Raw genomic sequence first — 17,388 nt, 5'->3', positions numbered from 1 at the left:
TGACAATGACAACCTGCTGCAGCGTTTGCTTCAAAGCCTATGTAATTCTGAGCAGATTGAGTATCTGCTCCTCATGTGCTACTAAATAGCACTCCCGGGTGCTGCTGCTAGTTGCAAGGTATGTTTGTGTTATTAAGAGACTGCCCATACTCCTTTTATTCTATTGTATTGCAAGCAGACTCTAGTGTACAGTGTGCATTTCTGTGCAGTTGTGTACCCAGATGCAGGCTGTGGAGCTGTCTGTACTACAAACCTCCCTTCTGCATGGAGCAGGGGTGAGTTTATAATACATTTCAGTTCCAGAAGGGTCACTAGACAGTGAATAGGTGCAATTGCAGCGTGGCTTTAAGTTGGCTCTGATACAAACAGCAGTGAACTGGCAGCAGCCCAGGCCTCAGCTGCTGGTATTGGTACCCAGGATGCCAGATTGCCTTTTGCAAAGTTTTATGCTGGAGCATTGCTACTGTTAGTATTCAATATGGCTAGATTAAAGCTACCCTGGATTTGTCTGTGCGAGATGGAGTCCATATTAGCACAGTCAAGTTCAGAACTTGTATGCAGATGCTATCATCTCCAACCTCAACGTTATTTTTATCTTATTACAGAATAAATTAAAAGCCTATTGTAAATACACTTTTCAGCTCTTTATGCCATGATCTTATGTCTGCTTAGTCTTGGTGAGGACATTGCTTTGTTTTTTAGGAACAGGAGGAGGAGGGAATTTGAAAGTTTTTCCTGTTTTGCAAATTAATCCTGATAATGGTAATGAAAAAAACCTGTAATCCAAGGATTCCCGAATTATTTGCATAGGTATTCCCGTCAGCTGCAATGATAGGTACATTTTGAGCCAGACTGAACATCTTGATACCATTTTCTTTCAACTGGAATATGGGGCATAGAGCAAAGGCATCAGCGCTGCAGCTTAGATTCAGCCAGACTGAGCTGGGCCTTGATTAATTCTACTTGTTGGGAGCTGTGATGGGAACATCATAAGATGCCAGAGAGGTGTTGCAGCTACGGTAGCTTCCAGTTCTGTGCAGGCAATTCACCTGTTGGGGCTGCATTTGCTATTCTTAGCTGCCCCAGAATACCTTAGGATCAGGAACACAGGGAGCATCCTCTGTATCGTTGGAGGTGATCTCCATGTCACTAGCTGTGTATGTATTACAGCTGGGAACCCTCATCTGTTCCCAGTTTTGTTGTAAACTGTAACATAGTTCACATTTTTATGTATATTTGCAGTTTAAGTAATGTTTTTAAAAAATCCTCTTTCATCAAAGTTGAAAACAGGTATGATAGATATATACAAATGCTAAAGAAAATTAATTAAATGGAAAAAACCCTCACAGAATGGTGAAGCAGTATTATTTATATTACACAGTGGCACTAGCAGGCACAAAAGTCTCTCATAACTGCTCTTGCTGTTATGTGATTAATGAGAAAAAAATGATGGTATCTCCACTCTTGCTTCCAGTTCATAGCCTGGTCTTAGTTTTAGCTTGAAGCAGACTGGGTTTTGCTTGTTGTTTGTGGTTTTGTTTATTTAACCAGAAATAGGTGATTAGTGATTTCCAGACTGGCTAGCTTTGTACATAATATGACTAGGAATGTGAAGGGATTCTACTGCTGCATTTACTGGTTTTCTGTATTTGAAAAAAATGTGATCAATGCAGTGAAAATAATGAGGTCTGATACATGAGGTCTTAAGCATCGTGAAGACAAAGTATGATGCAATGCTTGATGAACTAGTGATTTAAAAAAAACCAAAACACCAACAACTTGAAATTAACAGCTGTATCTCAATTCACATTTCTCATTGTATTTAAATGGCTTTCAGTAATATATTAATGCTTCTAAGTAGTTTTTATATAGAGGAAAAAGGGTTATTTGAAAAAACAGCCTCTGGATAAAATAATGTATTTAGTGAACTCTGACTTTATTATGGGAAAAACATAAACCTGGGAGACTTGCAGTTTAGCAGCAGTTATCTCAAGTAAAATTTTGGAAAAATAGACTAACCCAAACCACTGAAAAGATTTGGTCAGCCAAAATCTCAAGATTATACAAACCTAAATTTTGCATTGGGCCTTCCATTAGAATTACATAAACCTAATTTACCTAAAGTCACAGTTACGTAATTCTAAAGTCAGAAGAGATTTGTATTACAGGAATAAATATGGTTTTCATTTGCTCTTTCAATGGTAGGAGTTTGGAAGAAAGTACTGATTCAAGTATTGCCAAATATAAGTGGAAGAAAGTGAAAAATTCTTTTAAAGTGCCAGCACTGTTTTCTGAGGGTAGCAGAGCCTTCAGTGACTGGCCTTCAGTGTTGAGTTTCACTGTGGTTGATGTTACGATTTGAAGGTCGTGTTTGCTCCATTTTACACTTCATAGTTCAGTATCTTATAGAAGGAGGCCTGGAATATATTTTTAAAGTTTCTTCCAAAAAAAAAAAAAATTCAGTGGTTTGGAAATGGATCTTCAGTAACAATCTATGGTGTATTGTTCCTGCTCTCTGAAAATTTATTTCCAGATACCAGTAATGATTCTGAGCTAATTAATTCAAAACAGAATGATCTTTCTCATGCATTTCAAAAGCACCTGTCATAGAATTGATACAGAGATCCACAAAACGATGTTATCAGATGCTTCCAACGTTCAGCAGCGTCTCTGATGTTCTGGCTCAGCAGAAAGAGTCATCCAGGCAGCTTTAGGGTTTTTTAATATTTAGTAGTTTATTGCTGAATTATGACCCTATATACATCTTTTTCACCTTCCAATTTACTCACACTTTGCCTAAAAAAAACCCAACACACTGACTCAGCCTTTAATTCAAAAAAGTACTGAGTCACCTAAATCCTCTGCCTAACTCACCAAAGTCAAGTTCCAAGCTGCTAGTAGCAGTATAGCAATAAAAGTGTAATATAGTGTAATTTTAAAATAGGATACCTAAAACACTTCACCCAAGCCTTACAGCAGATGCCACAAAAGTCTAGTGACTGAGAAATGGGGCTTAGCACTTCTTTTCTGTAGTTACGTGGCCTGGAGAGTTTTAGGGGGCAGGGTTGGTTTTGTTCTGTGCTTCTGGGGGTGGTGGTGTTTATTTTGCTTTTTTTCTGAAACTTGTGGACGTTTGTTCAAAGGAAGGACATTTTCAGACATGAAGGAAGAAATGTGTGTGAGATTTTGTTCCGTTTTGTTTTTAAGGAGAAACTGATGAAGACACCTTTTTTTCTGGCAGGACTTCTGGTATAACAGTATTGATACATCTGTCCTTTTGTCAGTGCCTGAAAATGTTACTTTTCCACTGTCTTCGTAATCCATTTGTTGTCTGAATATGAAATCAAAAATGTTTCTACATTTTCAAATGGTTTACATCTGTTTATCTGTGTAATAAAGCAATTCAGAAGCAGCATCAACAGACTTAGAAATAATGTCGGTAGAAGTTGGGAGCTAATGGCATTGAATTGGATCTCTGAAAGCCAGTTGCAAGTACAGCTTTCTGTATTGCAGTAATTTTTCTCTCATTTCTGAGTATCTAATCTTTCGATTAATCAGTTATATCCTCATTGTTTTTATTTGATGCCCCTAGCCCAGCATAACTGTTCCAGATGTTGCATACAAGTTCAAAAGACCTCAATAGCGCATGACAGGCAAAGCAGAGTAAGCACGGAAACTAATTTGCTGAGCCCAAAATACCTTCACAGTATATATGGCGGTATTTTTATACTTAATTTCTGTTATTTCATCTGTGAAATGTCGTTTGAAATGGTGAATGGAAGCATCCGTAAGCTTAATTTTGTTTCTGTATTTTCAGTTTGCAATTAAGTGAGGAGGATACTTCAAGAATCAAATGCCTTTGAAAGGTCTGCATGCTGTTTGAATGTATGGCAAGCAATTAGCATTGCAAAACCTATAAGCTAATATTATAAAAACAGAACTGCAAGGTTAGTTGGAAGTGCAGTTGTTGTACTGAAACAGACAGAATGCTGATTAAATGAAGTAACTTAAGGGTTAAAAGTGTTAAATGACCAAAACTTAAAATACACGTGAAATCCTTCTAGTCTGCAAGGAGCTCAATGGATTTTAGCAAGAATTCGTGTTATGTGAAGTGGTATATCTGACGGGGACAGAACTGAGAGAGAGACCTGAATTTACAGGGTACCTAAACTTCTTCCCCTCCTATTGCAGTGCTGTGAAAAACCGCTTTGAATGAGTACAAGACTGAAACCCTGACATAGGAACTCAGAAAACAATAGATATTTATATCTCTACGTAACAACATTAAATTGCAGTGAGTCATGCATTTCAACTAATATTTTGAATCTTAGAGTTACTAATTTGATTTTTTAAATAGAATTTGAACAGAAACCTGACTTTAGCAGCTACTACATGAACAATTCAAGCCATAGGAAAACCATAGAATCATAGAATGGTTTGGGTTGGAAGGGACCTTTAAAGGTCATCTAGTCCAACCCTGCTGCAATGAGCAGGGACATCTTCAACTAGATCAGGTTGCTCAGAGCCCCGTCCAACCTGACCTTGAATTGTTTCTAGGTATAGGGCATCTACAACCTCTCTGGGCAACCTGTTCCAGTGCAAAACCAAAATTTCCATTTAAAGCTTAAAGATTCACAAAAATTTATTTGTACCCTTCATCAAAGGACCTTTCCAGATTTCTACCTTTTCTTTTATTCTTTCTGCACTGGCCACAAACACTTGAGTTTGAATTTCTTATTTGTCTATGGAAAAATAGTTCTCATTTAAAGAACTGCTGCTTCTGTAACCTCTCTAGGAAATAGTGTCTGCCCATGAACAGTGGAAACCTTGGATTGCAGTAGACTGTCACCGCATGCCACAGCAACTCTTCTGATCTAAAGAATTAGAGAAATGAAAGTACATTGAATATTTGGCCATATGATTTCATTTTTTTAAGTTCTCCATAGAATGTGAATGCCATGTTTTTCAAGTTGGGTGATTAGCTAAGGGCACCGATTTCTATAATAGTGCAAAAGGGGTAATTTTATGGATAAAAAAATGGTATAACATATTTTAACTGCATTTGTGTTGTGGAACAGGGTGTCATTAAATCCATAAGATTTTACTGAATTGGATGAGCCAGTGATCTGTCCTTATATGTACACTTTTTCTTTTAATGTTCTTTCATAATACAAGTAGCTTTTATTTTTAGCCTAGCTACTCAGTGGTAAGATGGAAGGTTAGCTGTGTGAAGTCAGGTACTATTTTTGGTTCTATATTAGGCTTCCCAGTTATGCCACTTAAGGAAAGAATCTGTTGTGCTGACTTTTGAGCTGCTGTGATTAATGCATCTATGGGCAAAGGTATAATCCTTGTCTTGTAACTGAAATACTGTTGTGTTTTTTTTTTTTTCTCTTCAGACAAACTGGATTATGGTCATATCATAAGCTGCATTTGTTAATTATCTGTTTCCAATTTCCAATTATTCCATGTTTAGTAAGGCTATTGTTTCTTTGTGTAACTCTTGAAATTGAGAAGCATGACGTTAAATTTCACTGTTTAATATACTGAAATGATTGACTCTTCTTGAAGAGAGATTATCCCTAGCAGATAATGCTGCAGGAAGGGTTTTTCTGGGGTGTTTTGTGTTACAGAGATAGATGAGTTGTACAGTGTGATTCAAAATGATTCACAATTTCCATAATTTTAGTCCTTTTCAACTGTAGTTATCTGATATCTAAATAGCTGCACATAATCGGTGCAATACTTGAAATATGATTTTGCAGAAAGGGATCAGTTTTGCCCTTTGGAAAAACTGATGAATGGACCTTGTCAGAAAGTCCTACAGTACTGGAAGCCTTTAAGAAATAGATACGTGTAGGAACTCATTTTAACTTGTGCATATTTCTACAGCTTATTTTTCTTACTGTCATTTCCATTGCAGTGAGGATGATCTATTTGAATCACACCCAAATACAGTGTTCCATTTCCACGTGTGTTCATTTTCTGAATTAAACTTCGAGATGTTAAAAAATATATGCAAAAATCTGTTTAAGATTGAAATAAAACTAAAATGTGATATGTGCGCTATTCTGTCATCTGTTCCCAATAGCTGTATAGCTGTTTGAGTTGTGGTGAGCTGACCGCTCTGTTTATGCAGTCTTTCTGCATTGTCATACTGTATTAGGCGTTTCCTAGGCTTACTGCCAGACTTTTTCTGTTTACAAGGCAGCAGGCAAAGATTTAACATTTCTGTTTTCTTTCTTACTCTTTAGATTCCCTGTGGGACAGAAGGGTTTGTCTCCTCCTTTTTCACTGCTGTTCCTCATCACGGAGTATCAGTGAAAGGAGGTTCATTTTCTAATGATGACTGTAATAATGTGACACAGCCATTGATTAAATAGTCATTTAGGAAGCTGGCCTAGAAGAATTATTCTCATTATGGTCTTTGTTTCAATAGTTGGGGTTTTTTTCTTTTTTTTTCTTTTTTCCTAAATAGGTTAACAAGCTGCCTTTATCCAAGGCAGGCAAATTCAACGTTTGCAAATTTTTAAAAACAGAAAACTTAGTTTTTTTCATACTGTTTACTGAATTTAATAAACTTGAAGGAAAGGACAAAAAGGTGCCAGATAGAAGAATTATTCTCATTATGGTCTTTGTTTCAATAGTTGGGGTTTTTTTCTTTTTTTTTCTTTTTTCCTAAATAGGTTAACAAGCTGCCTTTATCCAAGGCAGGCAAATTCAACGTTTGCAAATTTTTAAAAACAGAAAACTTAGTTTTTCTCTCACTGTTTACTGAATTTAATAAACTTGAAGATAATGACAAAAAGGTGCCAGATGCCAAACCTTAAATGGTAAATCAGTCTTGTGGGAGTTCTGACCTAGAAATCAGATTTATTATATAGTTTTATTGCAGTGTCCAGCAGAGCTGGGGAGGCCTCTGAGTAAATTGCAAACAAAAAAACCCCACTTTTAAAGTTTCTTTATTTTGTCAAGAAATATAGAGGATTAATATAAAGGAAAATAAGAGTCTTTAAAATCTGAAGTAAATTTGCTGGTCAAGATGCACAGTCATATAACAGAAGATCAGGTAATGAACTTTTTAATTTTGTAACACAGTCAATACTTTTGCATTCTTTCTGTATGATCTGATCTCTGTTACTGTATTTCACGTTTTAGTTGCAGACAAAATAATTGTGCATTTGAACCTCAGAAATTAAGAGGTATTTGACCTAATTCCAATTATTTTTAGAGAACAAAGGAGATTTTTCTTTTTTCCTGGTCTGCTAATGACCTTACGGAAGTTGACTGTTGGGGAAGTTACTATGATGCATTGCATAGTCCTCATAGCTACAGCCAGTAGGAAAGGTGTCTAGAGTCTATCAAGCTCATGGTTATATGTCCTCAAGCTTTAGGACTCCCCAGCCTACCCTATAGCTGTTTTGGGCAGGTGTGCCCAGTCTTAGTAGCGTTTGAGCTCTTTCAAGCATTGCATCAGAGGTTAGTCACTTGCTTACCCTTCTGGTGTGTAATTTTGTTTAATTTGGGAATTCCCAGAGAGATTCTGTAGCAGAGCTGTCACAGAGAACATAAGCTGGTGAGAAACAGAAGTTTTTGCAAGTGTCAGGTGCTTCTTCTCTATACCAGCAGGAATCTTATCCCTTGATCTGATTTTCCAGGTTTACTATGTATCTGATATAGCAGTGTTTTTTGTTGCTGTTCTTGTGTACAATGTGGGCTTCCATACTTGCTTGGCTCTTTTTTGGTTTTGCCTGTGTCTAAATCACTTAACATAGTTGCCTTCGACACTTTGTCATTTCTTCCAAATGAATAGGTTGTTAATTAAAAAAGAATACTGGCAATTACAGTATTTTTTTTAAAGGGAATGTCAGGGGCTCATTGGTTTGACTTTTCTCTGTATTTCTACTTCCTGGGTATATTCTAGCTACCCACCTGGCTATTCTCTCGCCGTTTACTGAAGACATGTCAGGAAATGTGACTCAGTATAACCAGGCAAATAGCTGCCTTAAGCTAGTACTGAACCTCTTTCGTGCCGGTCTTGGTTTCAGTCATGAAGGATGTTGATGGCTTAGTAAGTAGTTAAGAATATTGGTTAAACACATACACCCCCTTTCCCTTGGTGAAGTTTTTCTGTGAAAGTGCAGAGACCAAAGGGAAGTTCCAAGGTAAGAAAATCTGTGTTAAAATCACAGCGCTCAGTAGGAAAGGGTGGGAATGCCCTTTTCACCTTCCTTTTTGAGTTCCTGGGGCTGCCCAGAGGAAACTCTTCCTTTTGAAAGTTAAGTCTGCCCCTGTTGGTGATGGAACTGAAATAGAAAACAGACAACTGGCCTGTTTCTGCAGGAGTGCTTTCCTTGCATTTGGCACTTTAGGACATGCATAAACCCTTGAACTATAAGCCTGACAGCTTCAAAAACACTGCAAGAATTTTCATGAGACTGTATGGCAGTGAAGAGGAAGTGGCAGTGCTAAATTTATTTGAAAAGGGAAAACAAAAATGATGATTACAAGTATGACCTGGATGGCAAAATAGACAAATATCTGACTTTTGCTTACTCAGAAATAAAGGTTGATGCGAGGGGCAAAGGGCAAAACCATCAGGACCGCATAGCTGTAATCTGTCCCAGTCAAAGAGGAATAGCATTTCCCAGCAGAAATGTGGAGACCCCTCACACTGAAGGTGGTAGCAGGGAGGTTATATCTAGAATTGTCACGCTGACATTTAACAAATTGTTTGCATTTTTTTTCAGCAATTCGTGAAAAAAACTCACTGCATTTCTTTTAGAACTTCAGCCTCAAATGCCTGTCACTAGTGCTGAGCTGAAAACATACACAAATCCAGCTGTTACTGTGCATGCTAGTTTTCCTTTTGCCTCCTATGTTATGTGCTTCCTTTTTAAAATATTTACACTGTATCCTGTTTTCTTGAAGTCAGTAGATATAAATATTTGTTCCATTGTTAAATACAAATAATCTTGCATATCTTTTCCAGTTTTGATGTTTTAGTTCAATTTTCAGCTGATGTAGAGAATTAGTCATCCAGAGAAGCTTTCCCCAGACACAGGGTGTGGCTCTTCAGACTTAAACTGTACAGTCCTGTTGCTGCTTACTTAAAATGAATCAGCCATACTAAATTGAGCCAAACTATTTGTCTTTACAGCTCTTCCTTCTACGTTTAGAATGAAGCACATTTGTAGGGCTGGAATAAATATAATTTATCCAGTGAGCCCCTGACTGGAAGGTGTTGATACATGGTTACAGAACTCTCTTTAGTGCTAAAGATTTGAGGGGAATTGAATTCTTTAGTAATTTTTCAGGTGTTTATAAAACCTCCATGGTGTCAGTCGCTCCAATTTGTTTTAGTATTTTTTCTTTCCTCTGGAGGTTAGAGGACAAATATCTTGTGGATAAAGGTCTGTTTATATAATTCAATTTTTTAATTGTAACCTCATTATAAAGGACAATCATTAAATACCTGTTGAATTCTGTCTATAAAAGATTGATCATTATTCATGTTTCTTCTGGTGGGAATGTATCTTCTGCTTGTTAGATTCAGAGGTGGGAGTAAGGGTTGGTGTAAATTACATTTCTAGGTCTGTGTGATGGTGATGGGAAAGGGATTTCTGTATGGATCACAATTTGTATATTCTAGTCCAGTAGCTTGATCTGACTGAAGAAGTATTTCTTTGGAAAGAGCAAACTTTTTTGGTTATAAATATTTGTCAGAAACAGTTACCTTTTAAAACAGGTTTATATGATGGGTGTATGTGACATTAAAACACTGCACTAGTAGAGAGCCAGGGGATCAGGAAACTGATTTTTTTTTAAATAGATGTGTTTCTCTCCCTTCCCTTTCAACACCCCGTTTTCACATTTTGACATGCATTTTTGCCCATTCCTGTGAGTTTGTGGTTCATTTCTTTCTGCTCGTAAACCTCATTTTTTTGCTTCCAGCTGTGTGATTTTGAAGTGCTTTTACCATTAATGGTCTTGCAAACTACTGTTAGTCATGCCACTTCTGTAACATAATGCATATTTAGTATTATGTACCTCTGTTAGAAAGGTCTTCAGTCTCCCAAGATTTCCTCAAGGTGGGGGGGGAGTTTTGTGAGAAAAGACTGCTTTTTTTTGTAACAAGCAATTCAAGTTTTGAATCATTGGATCATTGAGCCTCTTCCATACTTGCCTGGGTTTCTTGCAGTTGAAGCCAATTACAATTTAATTCTCCTGGTGCTGCCACTTGAATTATGTTGTCCTCTGATCTTCAGTCTAATGGTGAGCACAGCCTTTTTGAGCCCATCAGGAAGCAGTGATGCCCAGAGTCATTTGCACATCAACTCAGAAAGCTATGGTGAGAATGCAAGTGAACGATTCTGTTGAAACAGACACGCAATAATGCTGTGGGTGACCCTACTAAAAAAAAAAAGTGATGTTGACTTCCAGTTATATTTATTCTGAGACTTTTTGCACAACATTTTTGCTTTTCCCTATTCCCTTATATTCCTGCTTGTAATTCTAAGCCATTAGAAGTATTCTTAAAGGACTGAATACAAGTCCAATCCAGTCCTATCCAAATAAGCACTACTCTGCTGTGCATAGTGACATATTTTGAACAAAAGCAGTGCAACAAGACAACCTGATAGCAGTCTGAGTTGTCAGAGGAGCACCAGTAAGTCACTTTTTGTTCTAAATAAAGGGAAGGTGGTGGAGTTACCAGCAGAACATAGGCGATGTTTGGCTAGGAAAGGATATTTAGAAATAAATAGGGTTTAACACATTTTAAACATGTTAATTGAAACATCCAGAGTTAACAAGATAACATTTTTCTGAAGTGCTCCTAAAGCAGTTTTTCAAAATATATTTCACTTTTCTATGTGAGGGGGAAAAAAAAAGAATTCATGGAAGCGTGAAACTCCTTTGGTGTAAGCCTTTGTAGTGTTGGCTATAATGATAAACCCTGAAAAACTTCCTTGTGCAGCTCTGTGTATGCCTTCCATAAAAAAAGAGAGATTTAGAATAGATTTTTTTTTTTTTCCCCCTGTGGACAAACAAATGATAGTCATCTCGTTCTTTTAAAAGAGCATTATCTGTGGTAATTAAAGCCACAGACAGGAGAGGAGACATTCTGATTGAGCTTTACTGCAAGGCCACCGATGGAAAGCATGCATTCTGAGTACTTGTATAGAGCTTTTGTGGATGTAAACTAGGAATTGGCCAGATCTGAATCTCAGAAATGACCTAATGACTGTAATTTTAAAGAAGCTCTCAACACTATTGAAAATCAGATCTAATTTTGGTGCTTAACCTCTTCAAGGTGTATAAAGCTTTTTACATTTTCAACTTCATGCATAGAAGCTCACAGCATCAGGACTAGCAAGAGAGTTGTTACTTGAATGAATGACTACATATTTGACTATTTTTGCTATGGTACACTTATATGCAGCTTTGCTAATACCATCTTCCTTTGAAAGACATTTTAGGAAATGTTTTGAAGGACTGAACAGTTCTTTTAGCACCAAGTGCAGCAAAACAGAATGGGTAAGACAGAGTATAGATACTTAGTGGAAAGAGAAGCAGCATTTGTCGTACACTAGTTTGACAAACCAAATTTTGATCCCTAACTTACTGGAATGACTGACATGCTATTCATATGCACAAGTTTTACTGCTAATGAAACTAAAAAAAAAAAAAGTGTTCAAAATTTTTTTGTTTTTAAATTTCTAGACTGATTGAACTCTGCTCAAAGCTACAAAAAATTGCTATATGATCTAAGTATAGATATTCTTTGGAGTGGAATTGTGTGATTTGCAAGTTAGACCACGGTGGACCTGCAGCATTCAAAAATCCCATGCAAACAATTTATTCATTTCAGCTTTCCCTTAATAGGTTTTTGCACCCTAAGTGAGCAAAAAACTGTTATCATTAATTGCAACATATACATTAATTTTAATTCTGTAGGAAATGAAGACTGTTTATTTTAGCCTCTGTTTGCACTTTGCAAGCTGCTCCTTTGACTTTGTTATGATAAAGGCCTAGAAAAAAAAACATTAGATTGTACTTTTAGGAAAACAGAAGATTTCCATGAACTTGGTTTTAAAAATACTTCCCTCATCTCATAATGTGTGGGTTTTGGGGATTGGTAAGTTCTAGCAGATCTTTATTCCTTGTTGAATACACTTTTTCAATATTTTTTTTCTTGTATATTTTCTGTGTAGCCGGTCTGGACTATTTGTAGGAAGGAGGAGGACTTCCAGTATTCACTGCTGGAATGTAGCGAGCATCTATGTAAATCTTTCTCATACTTGCATTTATCTGGCTTCCACTTATAAGTGTAGTTTAGTATCTTTTACAGTAAGCTAAAGTCTGTCTTGGTCTGTGACTGACAGGTGGAAGTCACGCAGGTCAGGTACAAAGCGTGCAAGCAGACTGAGAGGCTGGAATTAGCCTGAGCTCCAAGATGCAGGTGCTGTTGCTCCACCTGCAGCAGTTTATCTGATCACTGGTACTCATGTTGCTGATTACTCCTGTGTATTCTTGCCTGGGGAAACTGTTTATACATGAACATGTGGGAAAGCACCTATGGAAATTAATACCTTTCTTAAAGTTCTTTATTTCCCTCCCCAATAGCCATTTACAAAAGATTTAAAGGTGCATTTCTAAGGGTACTCCTGTCATCTTTTGTGTACAGATCTGACCCTTCCTTTGTAGAATTGCTCTGTGAACAACAAAAGGATGATGCCACATGCAGTTACATCCCTGTGTATTCCCAGACTCTGACATAAGACCTGTCGTTCTCTCCTCTCTTACTCTCAGCTCGGTTGTTAGACTGGATGGGTTAAGGGGTGAGGGGGAGGCTTTGAATCAGAACAGAAAGATTAATTTTAGGCTCTGCTAAACCACAGCATTTAACTCTAACCTGCTTGAAACAGCACTGCAAGGGCATTGGGGGCATGAGTAGAGCAGTGATGGGTTGGCAGAGCTTGTGGAAATGGCACCCAGTTTTGGGGGCTTTGGGTGTGAACTTTTGCCTCACAGATCATCTCTGCCCTTGTCCAGCAGTGCTACTGGGATAAGTGTTCTGAAAGCTTTTCCTGTAGTGGTGCGTTTGAGTTGGTTGCTGGATTCCTAAAATCTGTGGAAATGATAATGAGTCCTTGTATTAGGAGAGATTAGGTAGAGAGGAATAAATCCCATGTTAGCAAAACTCTTAAATTTGTACAGCCTTTTGAATCCAGTTATTACTACCTCTTCGGTTAACTAGAAGCAGTGTTTTCAAGTACAGCTGAAAATGTCTCTCGTCAATGAGAGCAGATTGTCGCTGCAATGGTAAGAAAACAATAAAAGGATTTTGGTGATGGCTGGAGTCCTTTGGCTGCATAACACAGTGACACAAATGCTGGATACTGCATGTGGCACTGTAGTGTGATCTTGCTGTAAGGGCACCGGCTGGTATTCCTGGGTTAGCTGCCATGACAACTGCGCTGCTGGTGAATGCCCTGTGTGGGTGTTCTTGCAGAGAGCTGAGGGTCATTGATATTCTGAGTGTTTCTCAGAATACTGCAGGCAGTAGAAACCCCTTCCTGTAGATCTGCCAATGTTTACTATTATCACAGTGGGTAAAATATGCAAATGGTGTTGACAAGTATCTGGGAAGGGAAAAAGGTAGTTTCCCTAAAAGCAGTTTTTTGGTTTACCGCTTTAATTACATGGTTTTACCAAATGGTTCTAACTTTTTTAGATTCTGCATAGCTTTTATTCCCAGATCTCATTTGGGTGTGCAATGTTAAAAAGAATAGGGAAACGATTATACAGTAAAATTTTAATCTGGTTACATTTGAAAAATAGCTTGCTACCTGCAAACACTTTTTTTTTCTTCCGGGGAGCTAGAATGAATTTGGTGGGATTTCTTGTTGTGGCATTTTGGGTTTTAATTGTTTTTAAAGCAGACTTTTCTCCTTCACAAGCTGACTTCTATTGACTTTTGAGGAGTGAGGCTTTTTCAAGGTCTTTGGTTTTGTGTTTTTAAAGAATGTCTAAAACATTTTTCTTTCTGATATCCCCATCCTTCTTGAAATCATAGAATCATAGAATCATTGAGGTTGGAAAAGACCTCTAAGATCATCAAGTCCAACCGTCAACCCAACACCACCATGCCCACTAAACCATGTCCCTAAGTGCCTCATCTACACGTCTTTTGAATACCTCCAGGGATGGGGACTCCACCACTTCCCTGGGCAGCCTGTTCCAATGTTTCACCACTCTTTCAGTAAAGAAATTTTTCCTTACATCCAATCTAAACCTCCCCTGGCGCAACTTGAGGCCATTTCCTCTCGTCCTATCGCTTGTTACTTGGGAGAAGAGACCGACACCCACCTCGCTACAACCTCCTTTCAGGTAGCTGTAGAGAGCGATGAGGTCTCCCCTCAGCCTCCTTTTCTCCAGGCTAAACAACCCCAGTTCCCTCAGCCGCTCCTCATAAGACTTGTTCTCCAGACCCCTCACCAGCCTCGTTGCCCTTCTCTGGACACACTCCAGCACCTTGACGTCCTTCTTGTAGTGAGGGGCCCAAAACTGAACACAGTATTCGAGGTGCGGCCTCACCAGGGCCAAGTACAGGGGCACGATCACTTCCCTACTCCTGCTGGCCACACTATTTCTGATACAGGCCAGGATGCCATTGGCCTTCTTGGCCACCTGGGCACACTGCCGGCTACATTGTAACATCATTACTGGGGCAATTAAGAACAGACAGAGCTGCAAAGGGCACGGAAGGGACTCTGTATTTCTTTTTTTTCTTGAATAGGGACTACCTTCTAATAAAAGGGGGAATTAATTTTTGTTATCGGGACATTAAAACATGGAAATTAAATGCCTCAGAGCATAAAAAAATAAATTTGTAGATGCAATCATTTTAACTCGACAGATTTTCCCATAAGCAATTAATGTAAGAATACAAGAAGCTTTGATATTTGAGTAGTGTTTATAGCTGATCTTGTCAGTCATCAGCATGCATGTGTAGTTATAGGCAAAAACGCAGGTGTTAAATGTAAGAGAAGGTGTTTTTGGAGGTGAGGGGCAGTCATATTTTACAGTCTTGACCCTGAGGTTTCCTGCAGTATTGGGAGAGGTGAAGTACTTGAGAACTGGAGTGTTTCTGTCTTTATAAAAGAACATTATGGTATCACTGTGAAAAGGAAAACACAAACTTATTAACTGTTGCTGACTAACTGAGGATTTAGCATTTGAAAGTACTGCATTTGTTTATTTTGCTTTGTATATTTTGCTGTCAAGGTGACATGCTTGCAGGACTTCTTTGGAGATGATGATGTCTTCATTGCATGTGGTCCTGAGAAATACCGGTATGCTCAGGATGACTTCGTGTTGGATCACAGCGGTAAGACTGTACAACCTAAACCCACTGAAATAGTCAACTTCATTGAGAACTCTTCCCCGTCCCACTCCCCTGCATTCAATCCTCAAGAGTTGTGTGATTTCGGAAAATACACATTGGAATATATTTTCCTATGGATTAAAATGTTTTTCCAAACCATCGTTTGGATTCTGTAAGTCTGTTAAAATGCACTAACAAACCTCATCTATTTTCTTGGAAAACAGCATTGAATTTTAAAAGGTTCAGTCATGGATCTAATGGATCTAAAATCTGTTAAAAACGTTCACTTTTGACATCTGTGACTATAAGATGATCTCCATATTGCTGTCTTCATGAGATTTTTGAAAAATCACATATGTAACGACACTCATTTCAGGTCTTGAATTGTCCTGCTAGACAATTCACACATTCCAGTCTTGTTTGCTATAGACCAAGTGTTGAGCCTGTTTATATTGTGAGGTTGTAGGGGGTGTTGGGTGGAGAAGGAGGTGAGTCAGACTGGGACTTTGTGCCTATGCTGTCTACCATTGACAGATCATGAATTTAACTTGTTTACAAAAGTTGTTTTTCTGTGAAGAGAAAATTTATAATGTAAGTTCAAGGAAAAAGCCCTCTCCTCTACCAGGGAGTTTTAGAATTGGCTTGGAATATCAAATCATATATATGTTGGGTTTTTCTCCATGTTCATAGAATCATAGAATGGTTTGGGTTGGAAGGGACCTTTAAAGGTCATCTAGTCCAACCGCCCTGCAATGAGCTGGGACATCTTCAACTAGATCAGGTTGCTCAGAGCCCCATCCAACCTGACCTTGAATGTGTCCAGGAATGGGGCATCTACAGCCTCTCTGGACAACCTGTTCCAGTGTTTCACCACACTCATTGTAAAAAATTTCTTCCTTATATCTAGTCTGAATCTACCATCTTTTAGTTTAAAACTATTACCCCTTGTCATATTGCTACAGGCCCTACTAGACATGGTTTTTTCTGTCTATATTGGTTCAACTGTAGAATCACCCTGATTTTCTTTTATGAAAAAAAGAATCTGTGGTAAAGAAAACTTGCCCTGGCAAGAATCATCAGATTATTTGAGGAGAGTTTCAGGTTGTGAATAAGAGGGGTGTTTTTGCCTTGCTCTCAGGTAACTGAAAGCAAAAGCAGCTACTGTTTTTCTAATTTTTACAAATGCCATAATTTCATTACAAAATCTTCAGTTACATCAAGAAGTATAGGTATACGTCTAACCACTGGTCCGTACATTTGGATGGATGGATGGATGGATTGAGCTGGCTCCCATTCTATTGTTATTGCCAGCATGCTACTTTTCCAGAACTGCCTGATTATGTTGATTCAGCTAGTGTGGAGGTGACAAGAAGGGTAATTTTTTAACATAGTTTTAGACTAGCTAAGATACAATTTTATTCTTATGCAGGAATGGAAGAGCATGGTTGTATTAACTCACGCTGCAAATCCCAGTCTGGGCAAAATCATTATTTCCCTTGCAGATTTTAAGGCCATAAGTTTGCTTTTCCCATTACACCATGCACAGACTAATTGGACTCATTTCCTTTCTAAGAACCCAGTAATGGAGGGTTTTTTCCTCCCTTTGTCTCTTCAGCTTTGGTGGTCCTGCTTCCTCTAATAACTCTGGAGGTCTTAATGGACAAAAGCAGGTTAGGTACAGAGTGGAACATGACTTGATTGGCAGGGCATGCAGCTCTACTTACTATTTTTGATGGTGACGTGGCATCATAATGATGGCATTGACATCGTAGTGATGAATAACAGGGACAAAATTAGGAGGGAAATTTATATGATTCCATTGGGAGTGATTTGCAGTGGATGCTAACTGTAGAAATTTGTTGTGGTTTAACCTCAGCTGGCAACTGAGCACCACACAGCCACTCGCTCACTCACCCCCGGTGTGACGGGGGAGAGAATCAGAAGGGTAAAAGTGAGAAAACTCGTGGGTTGAGATAAAGACAGTTTAATAGGGAAAG

At 38.2% G+C, this 17,388-nt stretch overlaps 1 protein-coding gene across 1 annotated transcript in view; it reads left to right on the top strand.

The window, feature by feature from the left end:
• Window positions 1-17,388, top strand: part of DCLK2 (doublecortin like kinase 2) — a 95,054-nt gene that overhangs the window by 34,358 nt on the left and 43,308 nt on the right. The window contains exon 4 of the mRNA XM_009280273.2: window positions 15,292-15,394. Coding sequence (XP_009278548.1) covers window positions 15,292-15,394 — 103 coding nt within the window. The remainder of the gene's footprint in view (window positions 1-15,291; window positions 15,395-17,388) is intronic.

The sequence above is a fragment of the Aptenodytes forsteri genome, unplaced genomic scaffold (genome assembly GCF_000699145.1).
Source record: "Aptenodytes forsteri isolate BGI_AS27 unplaced genomic scaffold, ASM69914v1 Scaffold227, whole genome shotgun sequence".
NCBI lineage: Eukaryota > Metazoa > Chordata > Aves > Sphenisciformes > Spheniscidae > Aptenodytes > Aptenodytes forsteri.
The sequence above is the reverse complement of the archived record's forward strand: the minus strand, read 5'-3'. Positions and strand labels throughout refer to the sequence as shown.